Source organism: Talpa occidentalis, unplaced genomic scaffold, assembly GCF_014898055.3.
Source record: "Talpa occidentalis isolate TD23 unplaced genomic scaffold, MPIMG_talOcc4v2.1 talOcc4.6, whole genome shotgun sequence".
NCBI lineage: Eukaryota > Metazoa > Chordata > Mammalia > Eulipotyphla > Talpidae > Talpa > Talpa occidentalis.
Genome location: NW_023604972.1, coordinates 7,669,313 through 7,690,765, shown reverse-complemented (window position 1 = coordinate 7,690,765; position 21,453 = coordinate 7,669,313). Strand labels below are relative to the sequence as shown.

The following is a 21,453-nucleotide window of genomic DNA, read 5'->3' as shown; positions in this document are numbered from 1 at the left end:
GGAGGAAAGAAAACATTAGTGTAACTGAGGAGGCTGGGCTTGGAGGTGAACTGCCTGGGTTACAAGCTCTGCTCCCCACTTACTAGGTGGGGGATGTAGCTGACGTGTCACTAACCCTCTTTGCACCTCATTTTCCTGTAATGTGGGGAATGCTTAGCACATCTGGATATTATGAGATTTCAATCACTGCACTTAGTTTCTGGCAGAGGTGAGTGCACAGGAGTTGCACTGTTACTCAATCATGGAACCCCCAAAGTGATTATTAACACTGAGAAAACACCGGTGTCACCGAACCCTGATTTAATTACTTAGTTCACACAACACAGTCAAAAGAGACATGTTATACTAGTCACTGGATTTACAGTGATATGTAAGTAAATACCAAAGAGCAAGAAAAGTTGGATTTATTGTTTCTGAAATTACATAGTAACTTTGTTTTTCTCATGTTCTTAGCATCACAAACATGAAATAAAATTTTGTTCTTCAATTAAAAACATACTCTGAAAAGTGACTAGGTGGTTTTTTAAAAAATCAGTCATCCCATAGACTATCTTAAAAAGCTTTGCCAAGCAGGATATTAGCTTTACCTTTATAAATCTCTGCATAAAATGAAAAAAAAAAAAATCAAGGAATAAAAATGTCATTTTGTTCTACATTTTAAAATATCACCCTTCTTTGTTTCTTTTAAAAGATTTCATCCATTTAAAACTATTTTGAGGTTCAACTGTCCGATTTAAGACAGAAGGAAGGAATTTTCCAGCAACCGAGCTAAGCACTGTTCTGGCTGAGGCGCATCAGGAACTCCACCAGCGTCCTGGTAGGCCTGCCCGTCATGCCTTTCCGCAGATACGGGACCTCGTCCTTGTTGGTCATCACCCCAGCGATGTCTAAATGCGCCCACTTAGGGTGAGTCACAAATTCCTTCAGGAACGCTGCGGCTGTACATGCTCCTGCAGATCTGAAGAGAAAGGTTAAGCTTATTATTTAGCTGCAGGGAAATGTGCGCCTGACTTAGGAAGATCCCCCCCCATTCCTGCAGAGCAGGCTCTAAAGACCGAGAGCAAAAGTCAAGCTTTTGAGGCCTACTAAGAAGCTACATTGGAAATCATTCTCAGTGTATTTCTTTTCAGACATAGTTAGTTCAATATCACAGTTTTCTCTGTTACTTAAGTGTCATATCATCCATTTCTTTTCCTCACCATTTGCTTAGAACCACCTTAATTTTGAAAACATACAACATCTTGACAACCAGTTGGGAAATACCTTTAAAATTAAATTCATTAGAAATCAGTGCTCATAAGTACAACATCAAAAAGAAAATGGTTAAATCTTTTGTAAGAGGATAAAATTGAAAATGGTCATTTTGGCAACCAAATAGGATTATAAAAAGATGTACTGCTGCACTTACCTATACTTCCCTATGTTATTAACATCAGCAAGCTGGCAGTCTATAACCTGCCTGGTATAATGTTCAAAGAGAGGCATCCTCCAGACGCGGTCCCCTGTTTCAACGCTGGCCTAAAGCAGAAATAGGTACGATAGTTTTGAGATTGAACTAAATTCACAATCATTCACCCAGTGGTTCCTTCACCATCATTTACGGAACTTCTGCTGAGCACCAATGTAGTATCTGGGACCTTGACAGATAGCCTAGGTCCACAGGAAAACACCCACACACAGACTTTGTTTTTATACACCAGTCAAAGGTAACACCCAAAGTGAAAAGACCAGGAAGGAGCAGCAAAAGCAGCTGTTTTGAAACATGAGTAAACAGCAGGAGAATCAGCTGCGGCTGAAAGTGGATACCTGAAAGTGGACACTGAAGACTGGTTACTTAACTAATGCGCAGGCTCACGTCACTTTGACTTTTTTTAATGAGGTTTAAATTAAAATCAGAATGCTGTGGGTGCTCTGATAGAGGGAATGGGGTACGTGGCAGCCCAGCCTGCAGGAGACCATGGGGTCGGGAAGGTGGAGCACTCCCCAACTGTGAGATGTCAGAGGTGAAGGGGAGCAGTTTGGGGGGGGGAAGACGTTTAGGGCCTTAAACCATCGGTCTGCCTGGAGGCGGCCGCTTTCAGCCTCAGAAAATTCAAAGCACCCCGAATTGAGTTTACTGCATTTTCATTCAAAGACAAATCTATAACAACGTAAAAATCACATCAACACAGAAGTTAAAGAAATTCACTGTTCCAAGGCTAGAATGATGTAATCATCAATTCTTTGTGATTTGGGTCCTAGATATTATTCCTACCTCAAAGAGTTTTTCCCACAGCCAGGGTGAATTGGTGAAGACCCCGGTGGCAGCAGACCCCAAAGCTATGTCCATGGCACCTGCAAGACACAATCCCTCAGGTAAGGGTCAGGCTCTTCCGGCAGGCAGGCGAGTGGGCTGGTTCTCTGCCGCTTGCGGTGAAACTGTAGCTCCTAACCAGATCCTGCGTCTCCCTCATTTTCAAACAGTGATGGGCTGAGGAAATCTTTACTGTATATATTTAATATATTTCTGTGTTTCAAAATGTGAAAGTGGAAACTACCAGATACCTCATTTTTAATAATCTCATTTTTGGTATTTCCTTCCAGAATTTTTCTAATCTTTTTGAAAAAACAGAGAGGCATCAATTTACTAATATTTGTACACTGAAGCTTCTCTAATTTTTTGATATTTTTCATCGCATCTCAAAGTTTACACTGCAAGACTTTGATACCTTTTTTTAAAAAACATGTTCAAGAAATAACAAGTTTTGGTGAGGACGTGAGAAGCCCTTAGATGCTGTGGGAGGAAATGTACATTAGTGTGGTCACCATGGAAAACAATATGGATGTTCCTCAAAAAATTAAAAATAGAACTACCATGTGATTCAGCGATTCCGCTTCTGGATATTTATTAATATTCAGAGGAAACAAAAACACTAACTCAGAAATACACCTGCACCCTGGTGATCACTGTTTACAATAGCCGGGACACAGAAATCACCTAAATGCTCACTGATGGACAAATGGATAAAGTATGGGACACATATGCACACGTGCACACAGACACACCAAAGGAATACTATTCACTCACAAAAAAGGAGATCTTGCCATTTGTGACAACATGGATGAACCTGGAGGATGTTACGCTAGTGAATTAAGATAGACTAAGACAGACAACAATATGACCTTGCTTACAGTTGGGACCTAAAATGAACACGCAAAAACCAAACCAAACTTTTGGAGAAAACAGATTGGTGGATGCCAGATGTGGGGGCTGTGAGGTGGGCAAAATGGGTGAATTGGGGGGGTCAAAAGGTACAGACTCCCAGCTATAACAGAAGCCATGTAAGACGTGGGATGTCATAGATAGCATGAGACTCTACTTAGTAATACTGTGCTGTGTAACTGCTCTCTATAGTTACACGAGAGTAGATCTTAGCAGATCTATCACAAGAAAAGAATAATTTGTAGCTCAGTGTGAGGATTGGATGTCACCTAGACTTAGAGGTCATATATTATTACTGACCGTTGGTCATATGTCTGTATTATTGGTATGTATATATGTATATTATTGGTCATGTATATATTATTTCACAATATATACAAATATGGGAACATTGTATTTACACCTGGAAAAATAAAATGTTAATTATATCTCAGTTTTGAAAGGTCTGTTAAATCATATTTACTTGTTTCATTTTCATTTCCTCCTCCAACAAAGTTGTGTCCCATTGACTAATTTCTCTTTTAAGATGAGTTAACCTATCTTTTAAAATCATGTTAAAAAGCCAGATTTCCAGGTTCTCTAGAGCAGGCCTTCCCAAGGGTCAGCAATTCAGGGGGAGCAGGGTGGCCTGCTCTGGGTGCGGCCTGGCTCCGGCCGTTTCATTTGTTGAGTGCTTGACCCAGCTGAAGGTGCAAGGTCCGGGGCAGGGATCATGTCCAGTTCCTAGAGGTATGCAGTAGGCCCTTGAGCAATATTACTCTAGGGCCTATTTTCATTATAGATCATTTGCTTAAAGTTACAGTATCAAAAAACATCTCGATGATACGGAGTGGTATCACAGTACTACGGCACTCAGATGGAAAACTGGAGGAGGCACCACTCAAATGGAAATTCCGTACTTTTCACAAGGTGACACTTGCGACCTGCCACCCAAGGCTCATAAGCTCATCCCGCATCCTTCCCTGTGGCTTTGCACGAACTGCCTGTTAAAACCCAGAACCTAGTGCAGCACTACAGGCACTCTCTCTGCGGACCTGTGCTTTTAACAGTCCGTGTGCAATTCCCTATCCTTCCATCCAGGGGATTACAGTTAGCCATACAGGGTGGCACCCCATAGAATAACCCCCCACTCTCGCAGGTTTATGGATAAATTCTGCACATCCCTCAGATTTAAGCTTACAGCTGGCACTTCATTTTGTTAATGTCAGTTAATCTCATCGCCACACATGATGTCGCAGTGAGGACTGGCCCTTTCTATCACTTCACAGGAAGAACTTGTAAACAGTTGACAGGTTAGGACAAACGATGATTTCGAACTGGCGACCTGATCCCTGTGTGACGTCTGGACCCCTGGGGGGCTGTACGGGTTATTCGTTCCTTCAGATTTGTGCTCTGATTAGCTCTGAAAACTACGCTCCCTTCCTCCACCACCATCCGCCATCTGGTCTGCGGAATGGTCGTAAACACTCGACTGTGGACTATTTCAAATATACCCAAAAGCAAAGAGAGTAACAGGATGAACGCACATGTACCCCCCTCTACAGAGCCAAGGTTACTAACTGGTGGGCAAATCTGTTTCACTGACACCCCCATACCCAAGGGGTGATGTTGAAGCCAGTTGCAGAGCTTGTCACATGCAGCCTGACACCCACACCCTGACACACCCACAAGACGCGACAACCACCAGCCACGCTGCTGCCAGCCTTCCTGGCCCTTCTCCAGGACATCCAGGCCGGGACCCTTTCAGGGAACAAACACAATCTTATCGCCCGGGCTCACCTTCCCCCACTCTTCAGAAGCTTCCTGCTGCATTTGGCTCAAGACAGAACCCCAGAGAAACATGCCAAGGTCGGCTGGAACCTGGCGCCTGCCACCCTGTCACTCTTGGGAGTCCCTGCCAGGGCCCCAAGTGCCCGTCTCGCTCCTGTCCCCTGCTGCCCCCTCACTGGGGCGCCCCTCACCCCCTCCTTCCAGGGAGGCCACCTGTGCAGACTCAGCTCCAGTGACACTTTTCAGACCCCGCGCCCACAGCCGTGGAATCCTCCACTGTGCAAGCTCTCCGGGGCCCTGAGCCCTGCTGCTCCGCACTGGCCAGTGGCGCCACCTCTGCAGGCCCGGCCCCAGCACTCACTGGGCACTGCCGGATGCCAGGCCCTGGGACCTGTCACTGCTCTGTCCAGGACCCTCATACTTCCCTTTCCAAGTCAGTGGCTTCTTCCTGACTTATCACTTGCCTTCCAGACAGTCCCGTCGGCCCCACCAGAGTCTTGTTTTGGTGTTTATGTGTCGCACAGAAACCGCGAGCACCAACCTCAAACAAGACTCTATCTTCTCTGAAGAGAACGGAAGTGGCAGACGAAGTGTCCATGTGCTGCAGCGGGCACCCTGGTTTGAAAGATGACCCGGTGTCTAGGAAACCATCTGCACCTAACCGCGGGACGCGCAGGACGACGGGCAGCAGACACCCATGCGCCTCTGTCCTGAAGGGCTTCCAGAGCCATGACGCCGAGCGGCTGGCCTGTCAACATGACCAGACCTGCTCAGTCTCGAAGAAACGTCCAGGGAAGGTGCTGCTGTCCCCACTGCGACACCCCAAGTCACAACCACGCGTGCCTCTAGGAAAGCAGTCCCGTGGCTGAACGGCCGTGCCCCTCGCAAGCTGGTGACCCTGTAGGACAGGCCTACGCGGCGTCTGCCAGGCCAGGCACGTCTCCTGGCCGCCTCTCACTGCCTCACACAGCCCGCCTGCCCCCCTTCACAGAGGAGACAGCCAAGGCCTTGTTCAAAGCCACGTGCTATGAAGCAGCAGGATGAGTTTTCCAAGCAGGTTTTCTCTCTCCCACCCTCCCGCGGGCCGTGAATGAGCAGCAGCCTTGATCCTGAGGGCCCAGCCGCGGGCAGGCTCACCCTCAGCTTCGTGGGCGCGCCTTCCTACATGCTCAGTCTCCACGCCTGGGGAAAAAGGGGGTCGGGGCTGGGAGTCCTCATTCACAGAAGGGTGATCACCACCTGCCTCTCCATTGTCCCCCCAAACACCCGCCCCAGCACCTCTGTGCTCAGCTTCCAGTGATGACTCGACTGGAGACGAGATGATGGAGGCGCTGTGATCCGGCTTAGACGGAGCTCGGAAACGGGACTTCGCGAGCGAACCCGAGATCTATTGTCAGACGCACAAAAGGAAACACGAGCCCATTTCTGCAACAACGGAAGCTCACGTAACCAGGGAGGAATTAAGACCCGAGGATAAAAAATGATCAGATTTTTCATTTTTAAAAGCGGCAGAGAGAGAATGGAGGCCGAGAAAGAGCACTGTGGGTGGGAGGCGAGGCCCAGCGGGTGTGCAGGAAGGCCGAGCTGTTGGCAGCCCTGCGGGTGGCCCCTCACCTGACCGAGCCGGGGTCTGCCTTTCTTCCGCCCTCACCTGCCGCAGGTTTCCCAGAAACTCCCCCAACCTCACAAGTGTGAGAGGCAAAGAGCCGTGTCCCACATCGCTGATGCTCAGGGGGGTCAGGGGACTTGCCCAAGGCTGCCGAGCTGCCAGGCGGCACTGTGGGCGTCACCCCGGACTGGCCCCGCAGCTGACGCCAGTTCCCTGGGTCTTGCTCCACTGCCCCCACCCACCTCAAGTAAGGGCGAGAGAAAAGCTCAGGAGACCCAGTGGGCACCAGACACGTGATGCATGAAAGCCACTGCTCCGGGGACTCGCACCCACCTCAGGTCAGCCCCCAACAGCAAACCTCGCAGCCAACGCCTTTGCTCATTTCTAGCTGTGCCTCTGGTGGGCAGGTCTAACTCACTTGTTACTACCATTTTTAAAAGTTACAGCCTGGAATGTCTTCAAAGAAACCTCATACTCAAAACGGCTCACGAGCGCAGCACAGTCACTGGTGAAAGACGTCCGGATGGCAGGGAGCGAGCCAAACCCCAGCCAACAATGCCCGGGTTTGTGTGCCCCCCCACGCCCGCCCGCGCCTCTGTGCGGACAGAAGCAGGGCGAGCTGGTGCCCACCTGTCAGGGTGGCGGCGTTGATGATGAGCTTCGGGTTGAAGGTGTGCGCGTAACACAGCGCGTCGGCCAGGATGAGCCGCCCCTCGGCGTCGGTGTTGTCCACCTGCAGGGAGGAGCGACAGGAGGGTCACAGGAGGCGAGGGCCGTATGGGCACCAGCACCCACGCGCCGTGGAGGGTGGCAGCCACAGTGCAGTTCAGCAGGTGTCAGAGGATGCTGCTGCCCACCTGAAACCCACCATGGTCTAGACCATGTCACTTGGGGAAAAACATCAAAACTAAATGAAAGCGAAAAAGGAGTAGTGTGGCGTTTGACATCGCGTAACAAACACCTACTTATCCGGCCCCACCCTGAACTATGGGAACAGGTTCTCAGATTCCCGCCTCCTGCCTGTCACGAAGGGCGACTCCCACACACTGAGGCCACCGACACAGACACTGCTGGTCATGGGCCGGCTGTGGAAGGCGACGCTACGTGCGCACGGTTATACCTGAACTGGACTGGGAATAGGTTCAAACTGCAGAGCAAAAGATTTAAAGATCCCTGTACCAGGGCAGGTGCCAATGCTGATGATTTGGGGGCTGAAATAAATAGAAAATGTCTGGCCCATTTTACCAACAAGGGGAAATATTTCAAGGTTGCTGAGACCAAAGAGGCTACTTTAAGGAAGTCACAGCTAAGTGGTAGCCTGGACCTCCAGACGAGACCACTCACAGCTCTACAGCTGACACCCAAGCAGTGGCCCGGCCGACCGCGGTGGGCTGTGCATGCACCTGCCTCCGTGGAGAGCCACTGTCACCCCGGGAGTGCAGAGCCTACACTCAGGACAGGGTTTTCCACCTGATCCCTAGACAGGTGTACACAGAAGCTCTTCCTGCTTCTCCACCAAGCCCTGCAGGGCTGGCTGCAAGTTCATGGTGACTAGTGCATGGGATACAGGAAGGCGGAATAATCAGGTAGGAAAGGCATTTTTAAAATGCCCATGAAGAAAGAATTCTTGACTTTGCATGCAATTCAAGTTCCAATGAAACAGCGCCTCCCAGGGACGGGGTCCACCGGCACCCATTCGAGGGGGCTCCTTGAGGAGAGAGCAGGGCTGTGCCTCCCAGGACAAACCTGTATGGTCTTCCCATTCCTGGCTCTCACGACGTCCCCAGGCTTGTTGGCCTTACCGCTGGGCATATTTTCACAAAGAGGGGCCAAACCTTTGGAAAAGAAATGAAGGCATGAGGAACGGTCCAAATATACCACCCGGGACAGCCCAGCGGTGGCCCCCAGCAGTGGACGGTCTCAGACGCACTGCCCAGTAGCCTCCTTCCCAGCAGTGTGGTCTGATCCTATTGCTGCACCTCAGAGGTTCGGACATGGATCCAGATCGTGGAACCTCACATGATAGTCCTGGACCTCCAAAACTGTCAGTGTTATGGGGGCGTGGAAGGGGTGAGGGAAGGACAGGACTCCAGATTACAGGAAACTACAGAGACAGGGCAAGCGCATGCACATGGGATCCAGACTGGCTGCTGGACTTGAAAAATAGAAGTAAGTGTGTGTGTGCCTGAGCACACACATAAAATGACCATGCTTCCAGGTATTTGGGAGATTACTGTATCCATCCTTGGAAATGATAATGGAAATTTTATTACAATAGGATATCCCTGATATTTAGGAAACGGGCTAAAGTATTTGTATTGGGGGGACCTGTCATGAAGTCTGAAACTTATTTCCAAATAGTTCAGCAAAAAATGACTGTGAGGGCCTCCCCTGGTGGCGCAGCGGGTGAGCGCTGGGCTGCGAGGCTGCCCGCGGCCTCTGTAGCGCCAGTTAGTTCCCCAGCCACCGGCGAGGGTCCCACAAAAAAAAAAAAAAATGACTGTGAGTAAAGGGGTGAGGGGGAGTGTCAGGCAGACCTGCCCGCTAGTCTACCTGCCTGAGCAGCGGACGTGACAGGGGGCAAGAGCACTTAACCTCAGCCCAGCCCCCAAACGTGGCAACTGCCCAGCATTGTGTCTGACATCCTGTTCTCCACAGAGCAGAGCACTGCGTGCACTGAGTGTCCCTGCATCCCATACCCTACAGGGTGTCATGGCATTTCATCAGCACATCCCTCTGAGGCTGTCTCTAAAGGAGCCAGCACACCCCCACCCTGACGACTCAGCACTTTTCCTTGGAGCAAACCACACGCTTGCCAAGTGCTCTGGCTGTGAACCACTGATGGCAGAAGGGAAATAAGGCAATTCTAGTTGCAGCCCTGGATTGCAAAATACACAACTCCGTCAGTTCAGATAAGAAGGGGCTATGTCAGCTGGACAGCTTCTGCTTGACGACAAGTGACTTAAAACAATTTCTTGGTCTTTTTAGCTGAGAGGAAAACAGGCCTGTGGTCTCCGTTCTACCACTGGGATGGCTTCCAGGAGCTCCCAAGACACGCCCCCGCCCCTCACCTATGACGTTAATGGGCAGGTTGAGCTTGGCGGCGGACACAATGGCCGAGCATATGGTGGCAGCTCCTCCCATGTCGGCCCTCATGAGGTCCATGTTCGCAGCAGCCTTGATGGAGATGCCGCCGCTGGGGGAGAGGACGAGGCGCAGTGTTAATCACAGCAAATCTCCAGAACCTTGCTCTTACCTACATCAGGGGTTATGAGGGCACCACCCGCCTGGCTAAGAAAAATCAAATCTCTAAACGGAGAATGTGAAACACTTCCACATTGTGAAAGAGGATATCACAGGCTTCCTAAAAGACAAGGAATAAGTTTTTTTCCCTGAGTTCTCACTCACCACAAGAACACCGGATGACCAATGGTACCCAGAACTACAGATTATTCACTGGCTCCGAATAGGGAAAGAAATACACTCTCGGCCCAAGAAATCCAGGGGTAAGCCCAGAGGCAAAGAGAGCTGGTGCACGAGCCGTTCCTTCTATTCACTCGCCACATCTATCTCAAGGCCACGTCTGCTCTTCCCAGGACTACACAGATGACCTCTTGAACAAACACATTTAAAAAATGCTAAACATCATCAGCCATTAGAGAAATGCAAATGAACCCTTGAAGAGATGCCATTATATACTCGTGGGAGTGTTACAATTAGAAAGAGTGACAATAGCGAATGCTGGGCAGGGTGGAGAGCAACTGGAGGCCTTGCACGCTGGTGGTGGGGATAGAAAACGGTGCCACTCCTTCAGGAAAATCTGGTAGCTTATTAAAGTTAAATATGCAGTTACTGTATAACTTAGTCTCTTCTAGGTATTTACCCAAGAGGAAGATAAATCTGTGTCCACACAAAGACTTATAGATGCTCTTGGTTTAAAAAAAACAAAAGACCTCACTTGTTTTATCTAAGCTAGTTCTTGCGTCAGGTCATCCTTTGAAAGTCTCATGATACATCAGCATCCCTGAAACTAGAGTTCAGGAGCAAATGCCTCCTTCCAGAAAGACTGACCTGTCATTTTCCCCACTCAGCTTCACCTTGGTTGAACCAGAGATAGTTTCCAATTCTAAGGGATACTTGTGATTTTATAAGGCACATGGGGGCTAGGCAGGTCAGCTGTTCACAAAATAAAGTCATCTGAAGTAAGCAAAGGGGCGATCACAAGAGCCCTCCCGAGGGGAATCCTTAATATCCACATAGGAGAATGAAGGGTACAGGGTGGAAAGACTTCAGGACGTTTTAAAGACAGACTTCGTGTGACTTCTGACTGTCAGTTACGGGGCTCTGACCACAGTACTCAACCCTCGAGTCATGGTCATCAGCCCAGCCGCTCAGGGAGCTAGCGGATGCCAGAGGACCTGTGAGGCTCCAGTGCACAAGGAGTATTGTGGCAACTTAATACAGTTAAAAGTAATCTACGAGATTTGACCGAACACCAAGTTTTGGAAGCAAACTACACACCAGACAATACATGTGCCCACAAAGCATCACCAACTACAGAGCGCAGCGCTGCAAGGTACCTGTCAAAGGTGATCCCCTTCCCAACAAACACCAGGGGCGGCTCACTGGCGTTGGCGCTGCCTCGGTAGTGAATTTCCAGGAAGACTGGAGGCTCTTCGGATCCCTTGGCCACACTTAGGAACGACCCCATCTCCTGTTCCTCGATCCAAGACTTGGGCCTAGCGTGCAGAGGATGGGGCAGAAAGCAAATGCACTTTATTTCAAAATAACTGAGAAAGCAGCTCACATGTGAGTAAACAGTATTTACATACAAACTCTTTAAAATATGAATGTATGTTAGCAGTTCAATTATGCGCTATTTCCTTTCTGTGTTTCCTTGGACCCTTCAGTTCATTTCGAGCCTCCTTCCTCTATTAAAAGAGGTCAGTGATACCTCCATCAAAGGATGAGCTACAGAACCACCAAGAGAATGTGTGCCTGGAATAAAATACAGTGTCAGGAAATAGGCCAATAAGTAATTGTTACCTGATTTGCCCCCTGACCTATTCACATGCTTGCAAAGTTTTCAAGATGACACTAGCAAGGCTCTGAGATGGTAATAGGCAAGGAATCCCCTGCGATATTTTTGGTATTTCTAACGCATGCACGCACGCACGCACACACCCTACCCCCACCCCCCAGTCAGCCAACAAAGAAAACAGCCAACAACACTCCACTGGCTAGACTAACATATCCTATGATTTTGCCTTTTTAGAGCACTGGAATTCTATCTTCTCGGTGTGGCTATCCTGGTTCTCAGATTTCAGTTGCCGTGTGCGACGTCTTAAGTGGGAAAACCAGTCATTACTTAATAAACACGGGCTCAGTGGGGGTAGCACAAATGGGTGAGGTCCTCAGTGCCAACAGAAAACAGATGCTGCATCTTGTTCTCCTAGGCTGGGGGTCTTAGGGGCTTGGTATTGATTTCTCCCCACAGTAACTAGGCCAGGAGAGAAATCTGACAGATGCCCCAGCAATGACCAGGTCTGAGGGTCTCCTGCCCCCCGCTGCCGCCCAGGCACATGTGACATCTGTCAGCTGGGCTGAGCCATGGAGACTCGACCGCCGGCTTCACAGGGAAAAGGACATAAAGAGGAAGGTATGACGATTTAAAAAAAAAATCACTTCAAAAGAAGGCTAGTTGTGGAGTGTGGGTGTTTTTAATGACAACCTCAGTACCTGCTGTTTTCTTAAGGCCCTGCTCGTCTAAGCCCTGTCTGTGTCCCTGCCGCCCACCCACGCGAGAGGTGTGGTGTGGCTGCCTCGGCCCACAGGCGACACCCAGCCCGGCTGACCTGCTGGCCTCAGGCTCACGTCCCTCTGCTCCCACACAAGCCCTGCACTTTCCCAGCCGTCACTGCCTGTGCTCTGCACCCACTCTCACGTCTCTAAACTCAGCAAACTTCCAGATGCGGGACTCCACTCTGCCCCGACTCTCCCCCAGCTCTGCTCCGGGGCACTTCCCTGCCTGTTCTGCCACCATCCCTCTCTGCCCAGTTCCAGGTGCAGGCACGTAGCCAGCCGCACAGCCAGTATTTGTTGGTGACCCAAAGTAGCGCAGGTGTCTCCTCCCCCAAAAAACAAGCAAGGGTCTTTGTCAAGACACCTTTAAAGAAAGGACACGCTGCTGCAGATTCCCTACGTACTAATCATCCCCCAGATTCTACCAGCCTCTGCTGATTTAATTATAACCCCCAAATGCTCTGGCATGCCTTGCTTTTAGGGTGATAGGAGATGCCCACATGGGGGAACCTGAGGAACAGGCTTTTAGGTTCAACAGCCTTGCTGCCGACGGCCCCTCTGGGCAGCCTGGGGTACCAGCTGGTGTCCACTCAGGAACCCATAAGGTGGAAATTCTCACGCCCTGCCCAGTTAGGCATGCTGTGCTCTTCATGTGTGTCAAAGAGAGAAGACAGGAAGAACTGCCAAAAAACCCATGTCAGTTGCTCAAAAAGTTAAAGGGAATTACCCTTTGAGACAACAGCCCAACTCCTAGGTCACACCCGAGAGTGATGAGAACAGTGTCCACACACACACTTGTGTCCTGATTCCCACAGCAGCAAGAATGAACAGAGACAACCCACACGTCCCTCAGTGGACGGCAGGGGAGAGAGGGAAGGAGTGGGGCGCAGGAATCTCAGGGTAACAGAATGTTCTCGAACTGGCAGCGGGATGGGAGCCAGACGGCGTGAAGATACAGACATCACTGAGCTGCACTGACATGGGTACTGCAGTAGTCGTGCGTGCGCACACACAGGCATGCTGCATGTGACAGAACATGCCCGCGCAAGGCAAGGGGAGATGCGCATGGACAGAACCTTGAACTGAGCCTGTGTGGTCGCATGTGGACAACCTCGCCTCTCTGGTCTTGGGTCGCTCCTCTAAATAATGAGGAAGCTGGATTCTAGAACCTGGGGCTGCTCTGGCAGGTGTCACCTGCGCGGCTAGACCATCAGTCAGAATTACCTGACGTGCACCTCTGTCTTGCTACTAGCGCTTTTGAGATTCTTCTCGATAATTGCAGCAAACTTGGTTGGCGTCATCTCGTTGGCCGGAGTCTCCATCAGCTGGCGGGCCAAGTTCTGCCCAGAAGCAAAGAGGACGCCCTTCTGCCAGGCCTCCTGGTCCCCACTGGGGAGAAAGCACAAGGGAAAGTCAGACCAAGTCTCGAGACACTATGCTGGGCAGTGGGGTGGGCTTTTACCTCGTGAAAGATAAAAGGGGGGCTGCTGGGGGAAGCAGGGGCACGGAGGCGTTGCTGCATTCTGTGAATGGGACCCAGGGTAATGGCACCCAGAAGGAGCAATCCGGCTCGCTAGGCTGGGCGGGAGGAGACTCGGGCAAGCACACCCCTCAGAAGCCTCATCTGAGCGAAGGGTGGGACGGACAGATCTACTGCAGATGGCAGAGGCTTCCAGGGAAGAGCACGTTGGTTCTCTGGCACTGCATGAGCCACACAGCCCTGGGTTGGCCGGAGGGCCTCCGGGCTCTGCCTGGGTCGGGACTCTGCCTCTCAGCCTTCTGAGGGCAAGGAGCTGCTTGACAGGAAGAAGGCTGTGGTCAATGTCGCCACCCCATGTGGCCAGTGGCACACACGTGGGCAGCAAGAGCTGCGTGAAATGACAGTCAGGGTTTACCAGGAGCCCACCAGGCTGTCTCTGGGTCACAAAAGCCCGACGAAGCCGGGGTTATGACTACTAACAGATGAAACCAGAGACTTTATCACTTCACTGAGAGTGCCCCGCCTCTAAGTGGGGGAGCTGGAGCCAGATGGATGGGTAGCAGAGCTTCCTAGCCGCTGGCCATCAGGTGTGCCCAGCATCACACTGTGTGTCCAGACAGCAGGGACCTGTCTCCCAGCAGCCAGGTGGGGCTGGCCTATGGCCGGCGCTCACAACTTGCTGAAGGACAACTCGCCCAGCTAGACTCAGGGACCAGCCTGGTACCCTTCATCGGTGCCTCACTGGCCTTGAGCAGATGCTGGTTCCAGAGAACAAGGTCTGTGGGGACCTGCCTGCCATCTCCCTCCCACCCTTTCTTTGGGGAGCCAGCTTGGTTGGGATTCCTAGTCGTCAGCAAACACAGAGGGGTCTTGGGGGAAAGTCTTGGGGGAAGCAAGTACATGAAGCAAGCCAGGAGCAGAAGGTGGTTTTGTGGGGACAGTGATCATGCTCTTCAAACAGCTGGAGGAGTTGCAGACAAGCCAGGTGGCGAGGCCCCATGCAGAAAAGCAAGCTGCTCGTCTCCAGAAGGCCCTGTGGTCCCAATGCAGGGGACCACACCCCAATCTTGCTTTAGTGAGCTCACCTTCCATGGAGCTTGGCTGACACGGCCATCTTCTTTTTCTGCTTGAGATCGTCATATTCATAGAGGCCAAGCACCGCTCCCTCTGCAGCCGCCTGAGCATCGCCACATGGGTCCACCTCCACGGTCGAGAGCTCCAGGTCCTGCACCTGCCTGCACCCCGCTGCAAGGGCGAACACACCAGAAACACAGTCAGTCAGAGGTAGAGGGTTGGGTGGCTGCTAAGGGAAGTGGGCCCAAATCCCAGCCTGGCCAGCCGGACGCTTGACCTTTCTGAGCCTCCATGTCCTGCTGTGTAAACTAAGGGTGTGCACACACCTCCCAGGTAGAGGGGCGGAACTGGCTCAGCTCTGAGGAGCGTGGGCCCCAGTAGGGGGTGGCAATTACCAGTGTTACTTCTGAGACAAAGAATTTCCTGAAGAAGCCTCCCAATCCTCAAGCGCTTGCCAGATTAAAAACAACCAAGAAATTATACCTAAATTATCTCTAAGGAGCTGAGCACAGTCCATTATTAATACAGCATTTTATTAAGACTAGGTCAGCAAAACCTCCCCAATAAAAGTTATGAAATAATCACTCGACATGAAATTTAACGAGCATATTCAAGTTTTCCACAGGCCAAAGATCACTACGCTAATTATTGCTCCTATCACTCTCTATCACTGACTGGGCAGTTTTCCAAAGCATCTCTGACCACAGTCTCCGTGGCAAAGGCCTCTAGCTGCTCAGCTCTCAGGGGACTCAATTGACATCACCTCAACCTTCAAACCATCCAATGACAAAGCGGGCCAGGCATACACTCTGGTATCTAGTGACAGACAAGCACCCCTACCTTGTGTCCTCCTTCTCTGACTTGTAAATATGATGCCTCCATGTCATTTGAAAGTTGGGCAGCACCGGGATTTGCATTGCAAAAGGGCAGAAAAATCCACCTGCCAGAACTTTCTGGCAGAACAGAGCTCTAAGGTCAGTAATGCAAGAGTGAAGAAATGCTTCTGAGATCTCCGGACACACGTGAAAGAAAGGTCAGAACCCATATTCCTTACCTCTCCCTGTAAGGCAAGCTGAGGGTGGGAGGGCAAGGAGCTTGTTCTGGGTGCCTGATATCTGTGCGGTCGGGCGGTGGGCAGTGACGGGAGAGGACGGAAAAGGGCCGAAAGGTCACCTTAGAGTGGGTCCTGAAGAATCCTGACCCATATTAAACTTTAAGAGAGCAATCACCTGCTACCGCCACCCGGATGTTCTCTTTGCCTTCGTGCCAATTTTCCTGGTCGTCCACTCCAGCTTCCTTTTTGCCGAGGCCGACCACCACCACACTGGGGAAGTCCTGTTCCATAAACACACAAAATCACTCAGTTGATGTTTTTAAAGCATTCAGTGCCAGCTGGAAGTGGACATGGGCACTCGGGCACACAAGTATTCTAAGCTCAAGGCAGGCCAAAAGTCACTGTGATGTTTTGTTTTGTTCTGAAGCCCTAATCTTGGCAAAGTCTTAAACTTGTGTGATCAAAGGTAGAGTGAGGGTAATCCTGTAAACAACTCTCCCATGTAAGACGGGGCACACTGATGGCAGCACAGCAAAGCAGGCCTGTAGAGCCAGGAGATGCAGTGATGTCTGACAGCAATTTGCCTCTTTACAATCTTAAACAACCTTGTGGCTTAATGACTGGGTAATACAGTGAGTGATGACTGGACCCAGAATTTTCTGCACGACTATGCAGCACAGTACTTGGCATGTCACAGGGGCTCACTGAGGGGCTTGCCAAATAAACCTTATCTTCATCTCATACCTCATGCAGCCCATAAAAGGTCCGGGTTTTGCCAGCCTTCAGAGGTGGTCCAGATCTGAAACAAGAGGAAACAGTTGTTTTTAACAGTAAGTTTGAAAGAAACAAAAAGCAGATAAAACTAAATCAAAGAAACCCTAGAAATCTGAATGCAGACCTGAGGTTGGGGGAGGCGGGAGAGAGGGGAGGAAGTAAGGAAGGGGGGAGGTGGGCCAATGGGCTGTAGCGGAGGATTATGGGGACCAGGATGGTGGGGGTGGTGTGGTGACAGACATCTGAAGAAGTCAGCCTATACCCCTAAATCATGCGTAGTGTTATACACCAACTTACCTGAATTAAAAAAATGACACATCAAAAAAAAAACAAAAAAAAAACACCTGGGGAAAAAAACCCCAAAACCCACAAACCATAATTGGGCTTGCTCTGCTTCCTCGAGGGGAAATTCACTTCCCCTTACCATCATTATAATATAGGCTACCTGCCTCTGTGAACCTGCTGCATTTGTGTTTTGACCAAGATGCAGAACTGTCTCACAACAGATTTTCAGATGCTGCTGGTACTTCTAATTCTAGCTCAGGAACTCTTCCACAAATTTCCAGGGTAGATCGAATACAAATTTACTGGAAAGTGACACCATGGATGGTAATGTCTGGCCAGCTGAGCACTGGATGAAGGCTGACCTCAATCTCAGATCTTTCCAAAACATCAACCAAAGGGGCTGACTTGAGGGCAGTGTGCTCAGCTTGCAGTGTGGGGGCTGGTCCACAGATGGGGTGCTGAGCAAATGCCAAACAAACAGGGCTGCCCCAATGACAGCTGGGACCTGGATGCCGCGGTGCTGCAGCTGATAGTTATCGTGAGGAAGGCCAGGCTGTTCTGTACTCTAACACGGCTGCTTTTGCCTGAAGGACTTAATTAAGGCACTCGAGAAGGCTGTCTCCTTCCTGGTGAAGGACTGGTAATAAGAGGGGCTGCAAATTCTGTTATCCAGTGATTCCATAATTACTATCATTATTAGACTCTATTAGATTTGAATAGGGTAGCTACAATCCAAATAATATGTAGTTGCAGAAGCTTATGTTACCCATGAGGCCAGCAGTTCAACTCTGGGCTCTCCAAAGCTCCCCAACCTTCTCTAGACTCACTAATCGATGAATGGTGAGGATCTCAGACCCCACACAGATTTTCTAGATTGGAACCTGAGTGATTCTCAAGAACTATAAAATATGAGAACCCCCTGAAGCTGGCAGTGGAAGCAGCAGCACCCCCAAGCTTTCTGAACTAGTCCAGAGTCCACTGGAGTTTCAGGAGGTAGAGAAGCTGGTGGGAAGGCAAGAGGGTAGGCTGAGTATGGGGAGAAAGGCACTTGAACTGGAAGATGGGCTGGAGAAATCTGGTATTTTCCAGATCCCTCTGGTTCAGTCTCTCACAAAATGAGATTTGGTTGAAATGGCCGGACTTCTCGGAACTGGAGCCCCACCCACACAGAAACACAGGGGACCAAAGGGCATTCCACACGCATACTTTCACTTCCATTGAGAAGGTCCTGGCCCGTGCACTTCACACATTTTTATCTACCAACAATAAAGCAGAGAAAAACATTCTCTTTCAGGGCATTTGAAAAAGCTGGAACCCACAGGTGAATACTTACATGTTCAAAACCTGCCTCAGCTTCCCAGACACCAATTTATCAAAATTCTCTCCTGCGCTTGTAAACTGTGGCGCAGCATCTTCTTTTTCTTTGCTGTAGATTCCTAAAACAAGGCCCTGAGAACAAGTGGAAATGGTGATCATAATTAGACTAGGTCCTTCAGGGGTCCCCAAATTCCAGAAGGCTCAAACAATTCCATTTAAACCCTGCCCCCTCAGGTCCCCCCAAAGATAGAAGAACCAGTCAGAAAGGGAGCAGGTGCTGGGCCGTCAGGACACCCGCCCCCGGCCTGCAGCTTCAGACTCCTGCGGAAGCAAGTCTGCATCGCTGCCTGCGCTGGCCGCTCACCTCCCTCCCAAGAAAGGGCGTCCTTCACTTTCAAATAAAGAAGAGCAGAAAGCTGTCTTGTTTAAGGAAACAAATCCACCGGTAACCAGGGTAGAGCTGGAAGGGGTTCAGAGCATGCCGCTCCAAAACATATTCATCGCCTGGAGCTTCAGCCAAAGGAGAACAGGAGATGCAGGACCTCCCTCTCCCCCACGGCGGGACATGAAATGAATGTCCCAGGAGGAAGATGCGCTTCTCACCAGAGAGGCTGGAGTCGGCGCTGAAGTGAACCTGGACAAAGCTACCTACCGACACAGCCTCTATCTGTGAGTTTCCCCCACGTACTTCCTAGACAGCAGCCCCCCAACTCACTACCCCTAGTCGAGGCCCCTTTGTCTTGCCACATCCCGGCGACGGCTCATTCTGTCTCAGAAGGCATCTAAAAGGCTTCTCTGGGTCTTGGGTGCCCTTCCAACCCTTGGATTCCCTGAGGATTCCCACAGGCGCGGCCTTGCTGGGTCCACCTGTCTTGGCGGCCTGCAGGGCCAGGCCCAGCCACAGCACCTCGGGGCGCGGAGTTAGTCGTCCCTGCCCAGCCCGCCCGCCGCAAATCTCGGGGATCCCAGGCTGCCAGCCCAGGGGGGCCAGGGTGGCCCCTGCAGTGAGAATGAGGCGTCTGCCCCGCGGCCGGGGAGCAGAGGCGCAGGCCCGCGGGGGCGGGGTCCCCTGCGCCGGGGTCAGCACGGACCCCGGGATCGCCGCGGGCCCGGGCCCGGCCCTTAGACTTCAGGGGCGCTCTCTGCCTCGGGGCGACTCTGCCGGACGGAGAAGCACGCGCTCTCTCCCCTGGCGAAGGAAAGTGAAACCCGGGAGCAGCCGGATGCGGCCGCCCCGGCGCCGAGCGGGTTCCCGGGGGCCCGGCCCCGCGACGCCCCGGCTCCCCGCGCGGCTGCAGGGGGCCCGGGCGGGGCTGGTGCCCCGACCCCCCGAGGGCGCAGAGGGGCGCGCCGGGGCCGGCCGCCTCGCCGGGGGCCCGCCCTTCTGGAACGTTCCCAGCCGGGCCGGCCGCCTCTGGCCCCCGGTGACCCCGCCGTGCCCGGCCGCTCGAGGGGCGCAGAACCTCCTCAGCGCCCCGCGGGGCTCCGCGAAGCCTCCGGAGACTCCGACTTCTCGGGAACCCCCGGCTCCGCCCCGGGACCCGCGCGCCCCGCAGCCGGCGAGGGGGGACCCCTCTCCCGCGGGCGCCCCGGCCCGAGGCGCGACCCGGGGAGCGGGGGGACCTCGCGCGCCCCCGACCCCCGGCTGCGGCCCGCGGGAGCCCGAGGAGGGGCGGCCTGCCGGGGACCCCCGGGCCGGGCCCCCCACGGCGGGGAGCGCCGCGGCCGACCCCCACCCCGCGCAGAGGCGGGGACCCGCCGCCCCGACCGCCCCGGCCCCGGCGGCCCGGGGGAGCCGCGAACCCCACCTTCGTCATGTCGGCGGCGGCGCGACCCTGTCCCCCGAGAAGCCTCGAGCACAGACGCTGGACGGCGACTCGCGCGGCGGCCGGAAGAGGCGGCGGGAGCATCTTGTCAGCTCGGCCGGCGCCGCCCTCCCGCGAGCACGTGGCGCCTGCGGGGCGCGCCGGGGGCGGGGCTAGCGGGGGGCGCCGGGGGCGGGGCCAGCGGGGGCGCGCGCGCCGGGGCGGGGCTAGCGGGTGGTGGGCGCGCGCCCGGGAGGCGGGGCCAGTGCCGAGGATCCGGGTGGGCAGGCGCCGGGGGCGGGGTTTCTTGGTACGGGCCGGCGTGCGCGCAGACGTGCTCGGGCGCGGGCGAGCGAGCGTGCGCCTGGTGGGCGGGGCGGACGCTTGGGGGCGGGGCGCCAGCGCAGTGGGCAGCCCTAGGTTGGAGCTCCGGGGCGTGCCGGGCGCAGAGGGACGCTCTCATTGGAGAGGGCTGGGAAGGGGCGGAGTCCAGGTTAGAGGGGCGGGGAGGGGCGTGGCTCCAGGACCTGCGGGCGTCGGCACCGCGTCCTGTCTCCAGGGCCAGGCGGTCAAGGTCGCTGGACACGTGGCCTTAAGGTAGAGGTCAAACTGGGGCGTGAAGCCGCTGTCACTGAGTTATTTTTATTCCTGTCCGTATTTTGAATTTTTTGGGGTACCTTCCATCAGGAGCTTTACGACTAGTGCTCAATGTTTTATTATTTCTTATTTTAAAAAAGCGTTTAAAAATTTTGTTTTTTGGTTTGGATTATGGTTATGGTTCCATGCAGCTCTCAGAACCTGGGGAGCACAAGGAGGGATACCAGAACCATCTGTATTGTTGTACCAGAGTCTGATCCTAATTCTAGTGGGGCGGGAGGGGGGTGAGGGATGGAGGGGCGTGGGGATGCATGCAGGGCGCGCTGAAGCAAGTGTGTGTGCAACGCGTCCACTTGGGTGGGAGGCACAGGAGAGAATCTGCTGCACTGCAAGGGTGGACACTGCAGAGATACGGCTGTCCTCCCTTGAAGGCCGGGCGAGGTGGGCATGGTAGATGCACTTTGCCTTCCTCCTTCAGGTAGCTAAAACTATTTGCATCATAAGTTTGGAAAACCCACTAAAATTCTTCTGTATTGCCTTCAAATACAGAAATCTTTTCATTTTATAACTGCTTTCCAAGGAGCTCAGGCTGCCTTTTACACACTGAAAAATGCTAAACCTGTTCCCCTACCTGTGTGTGGAGGGGAGGACCCCTGAGCTCCAGAGGGAACCATGGCAGGGGTG

At 52.5% G+C, this 21,453-nt stretch overlaps 1 protein-coding gene across 1 annotated transcript; it reads right to left on the bottom strand.

Moving 5' to 3' along the window:
• Positions 1-257: 257 nt before the first annotated feature.
• LAP3 (leucine aminopeptidase 3) lies at positions 258-20,290 on the bottom strand. Its single transcript, XM_037529144.2, has 13 exons — positions 20,176-20,290; positions 18,384-18,499; positions 16,736-16,790; positions 16,167-16,272; positions 14,949-15,108; positions 13,608-13,772; positions 11,162-11,320; positions 9,653-9,777; positions 8,328-8,416; positions 7,212-7,314; positions 2,255-2,334; positions 1,409-1,518; positions 258-958 (listed from the first exon to the last, which is right to left on the bottom strand). The coding sequence occupies exons 1-13, from the start codon at positions 20,275-20,277 to the stop codon at positions 769-771; spliced, it is 1,560 nt and encodes a 519-aa protein (XP_037385041.1). The 5' UTR covers positions 20,278-20,290; the 3' UTR covers positions 258-768.
• Between the last annotated feature and the right edge of the window lie 1,163 nt (positions 20,291-21,453).

Coding starts and splice junctions, on each gene's coding strand:
- LAP3 (XM_037529144.2), bottom strand. CDS start 20,277: ATGCTCCCGCCGCCTCTTCCGGCCGCCGCGCGAGTCGCCGTCCAGCGT. Junction 18,500..20,175: donor CCGCCGCCGACATGACGAAG/GTGGGGTTCGCG, acceptor ACTTGTTCTCAG/GGCCTTGTTTTAGGAATCTA. Junction 16,273..16,735: donor CCTTTTATGGGCTGCATGAG/GTATGAGATGAA, acceptor TTTATGGAACAG/GACTTCCCCAGTGTGGTGGT.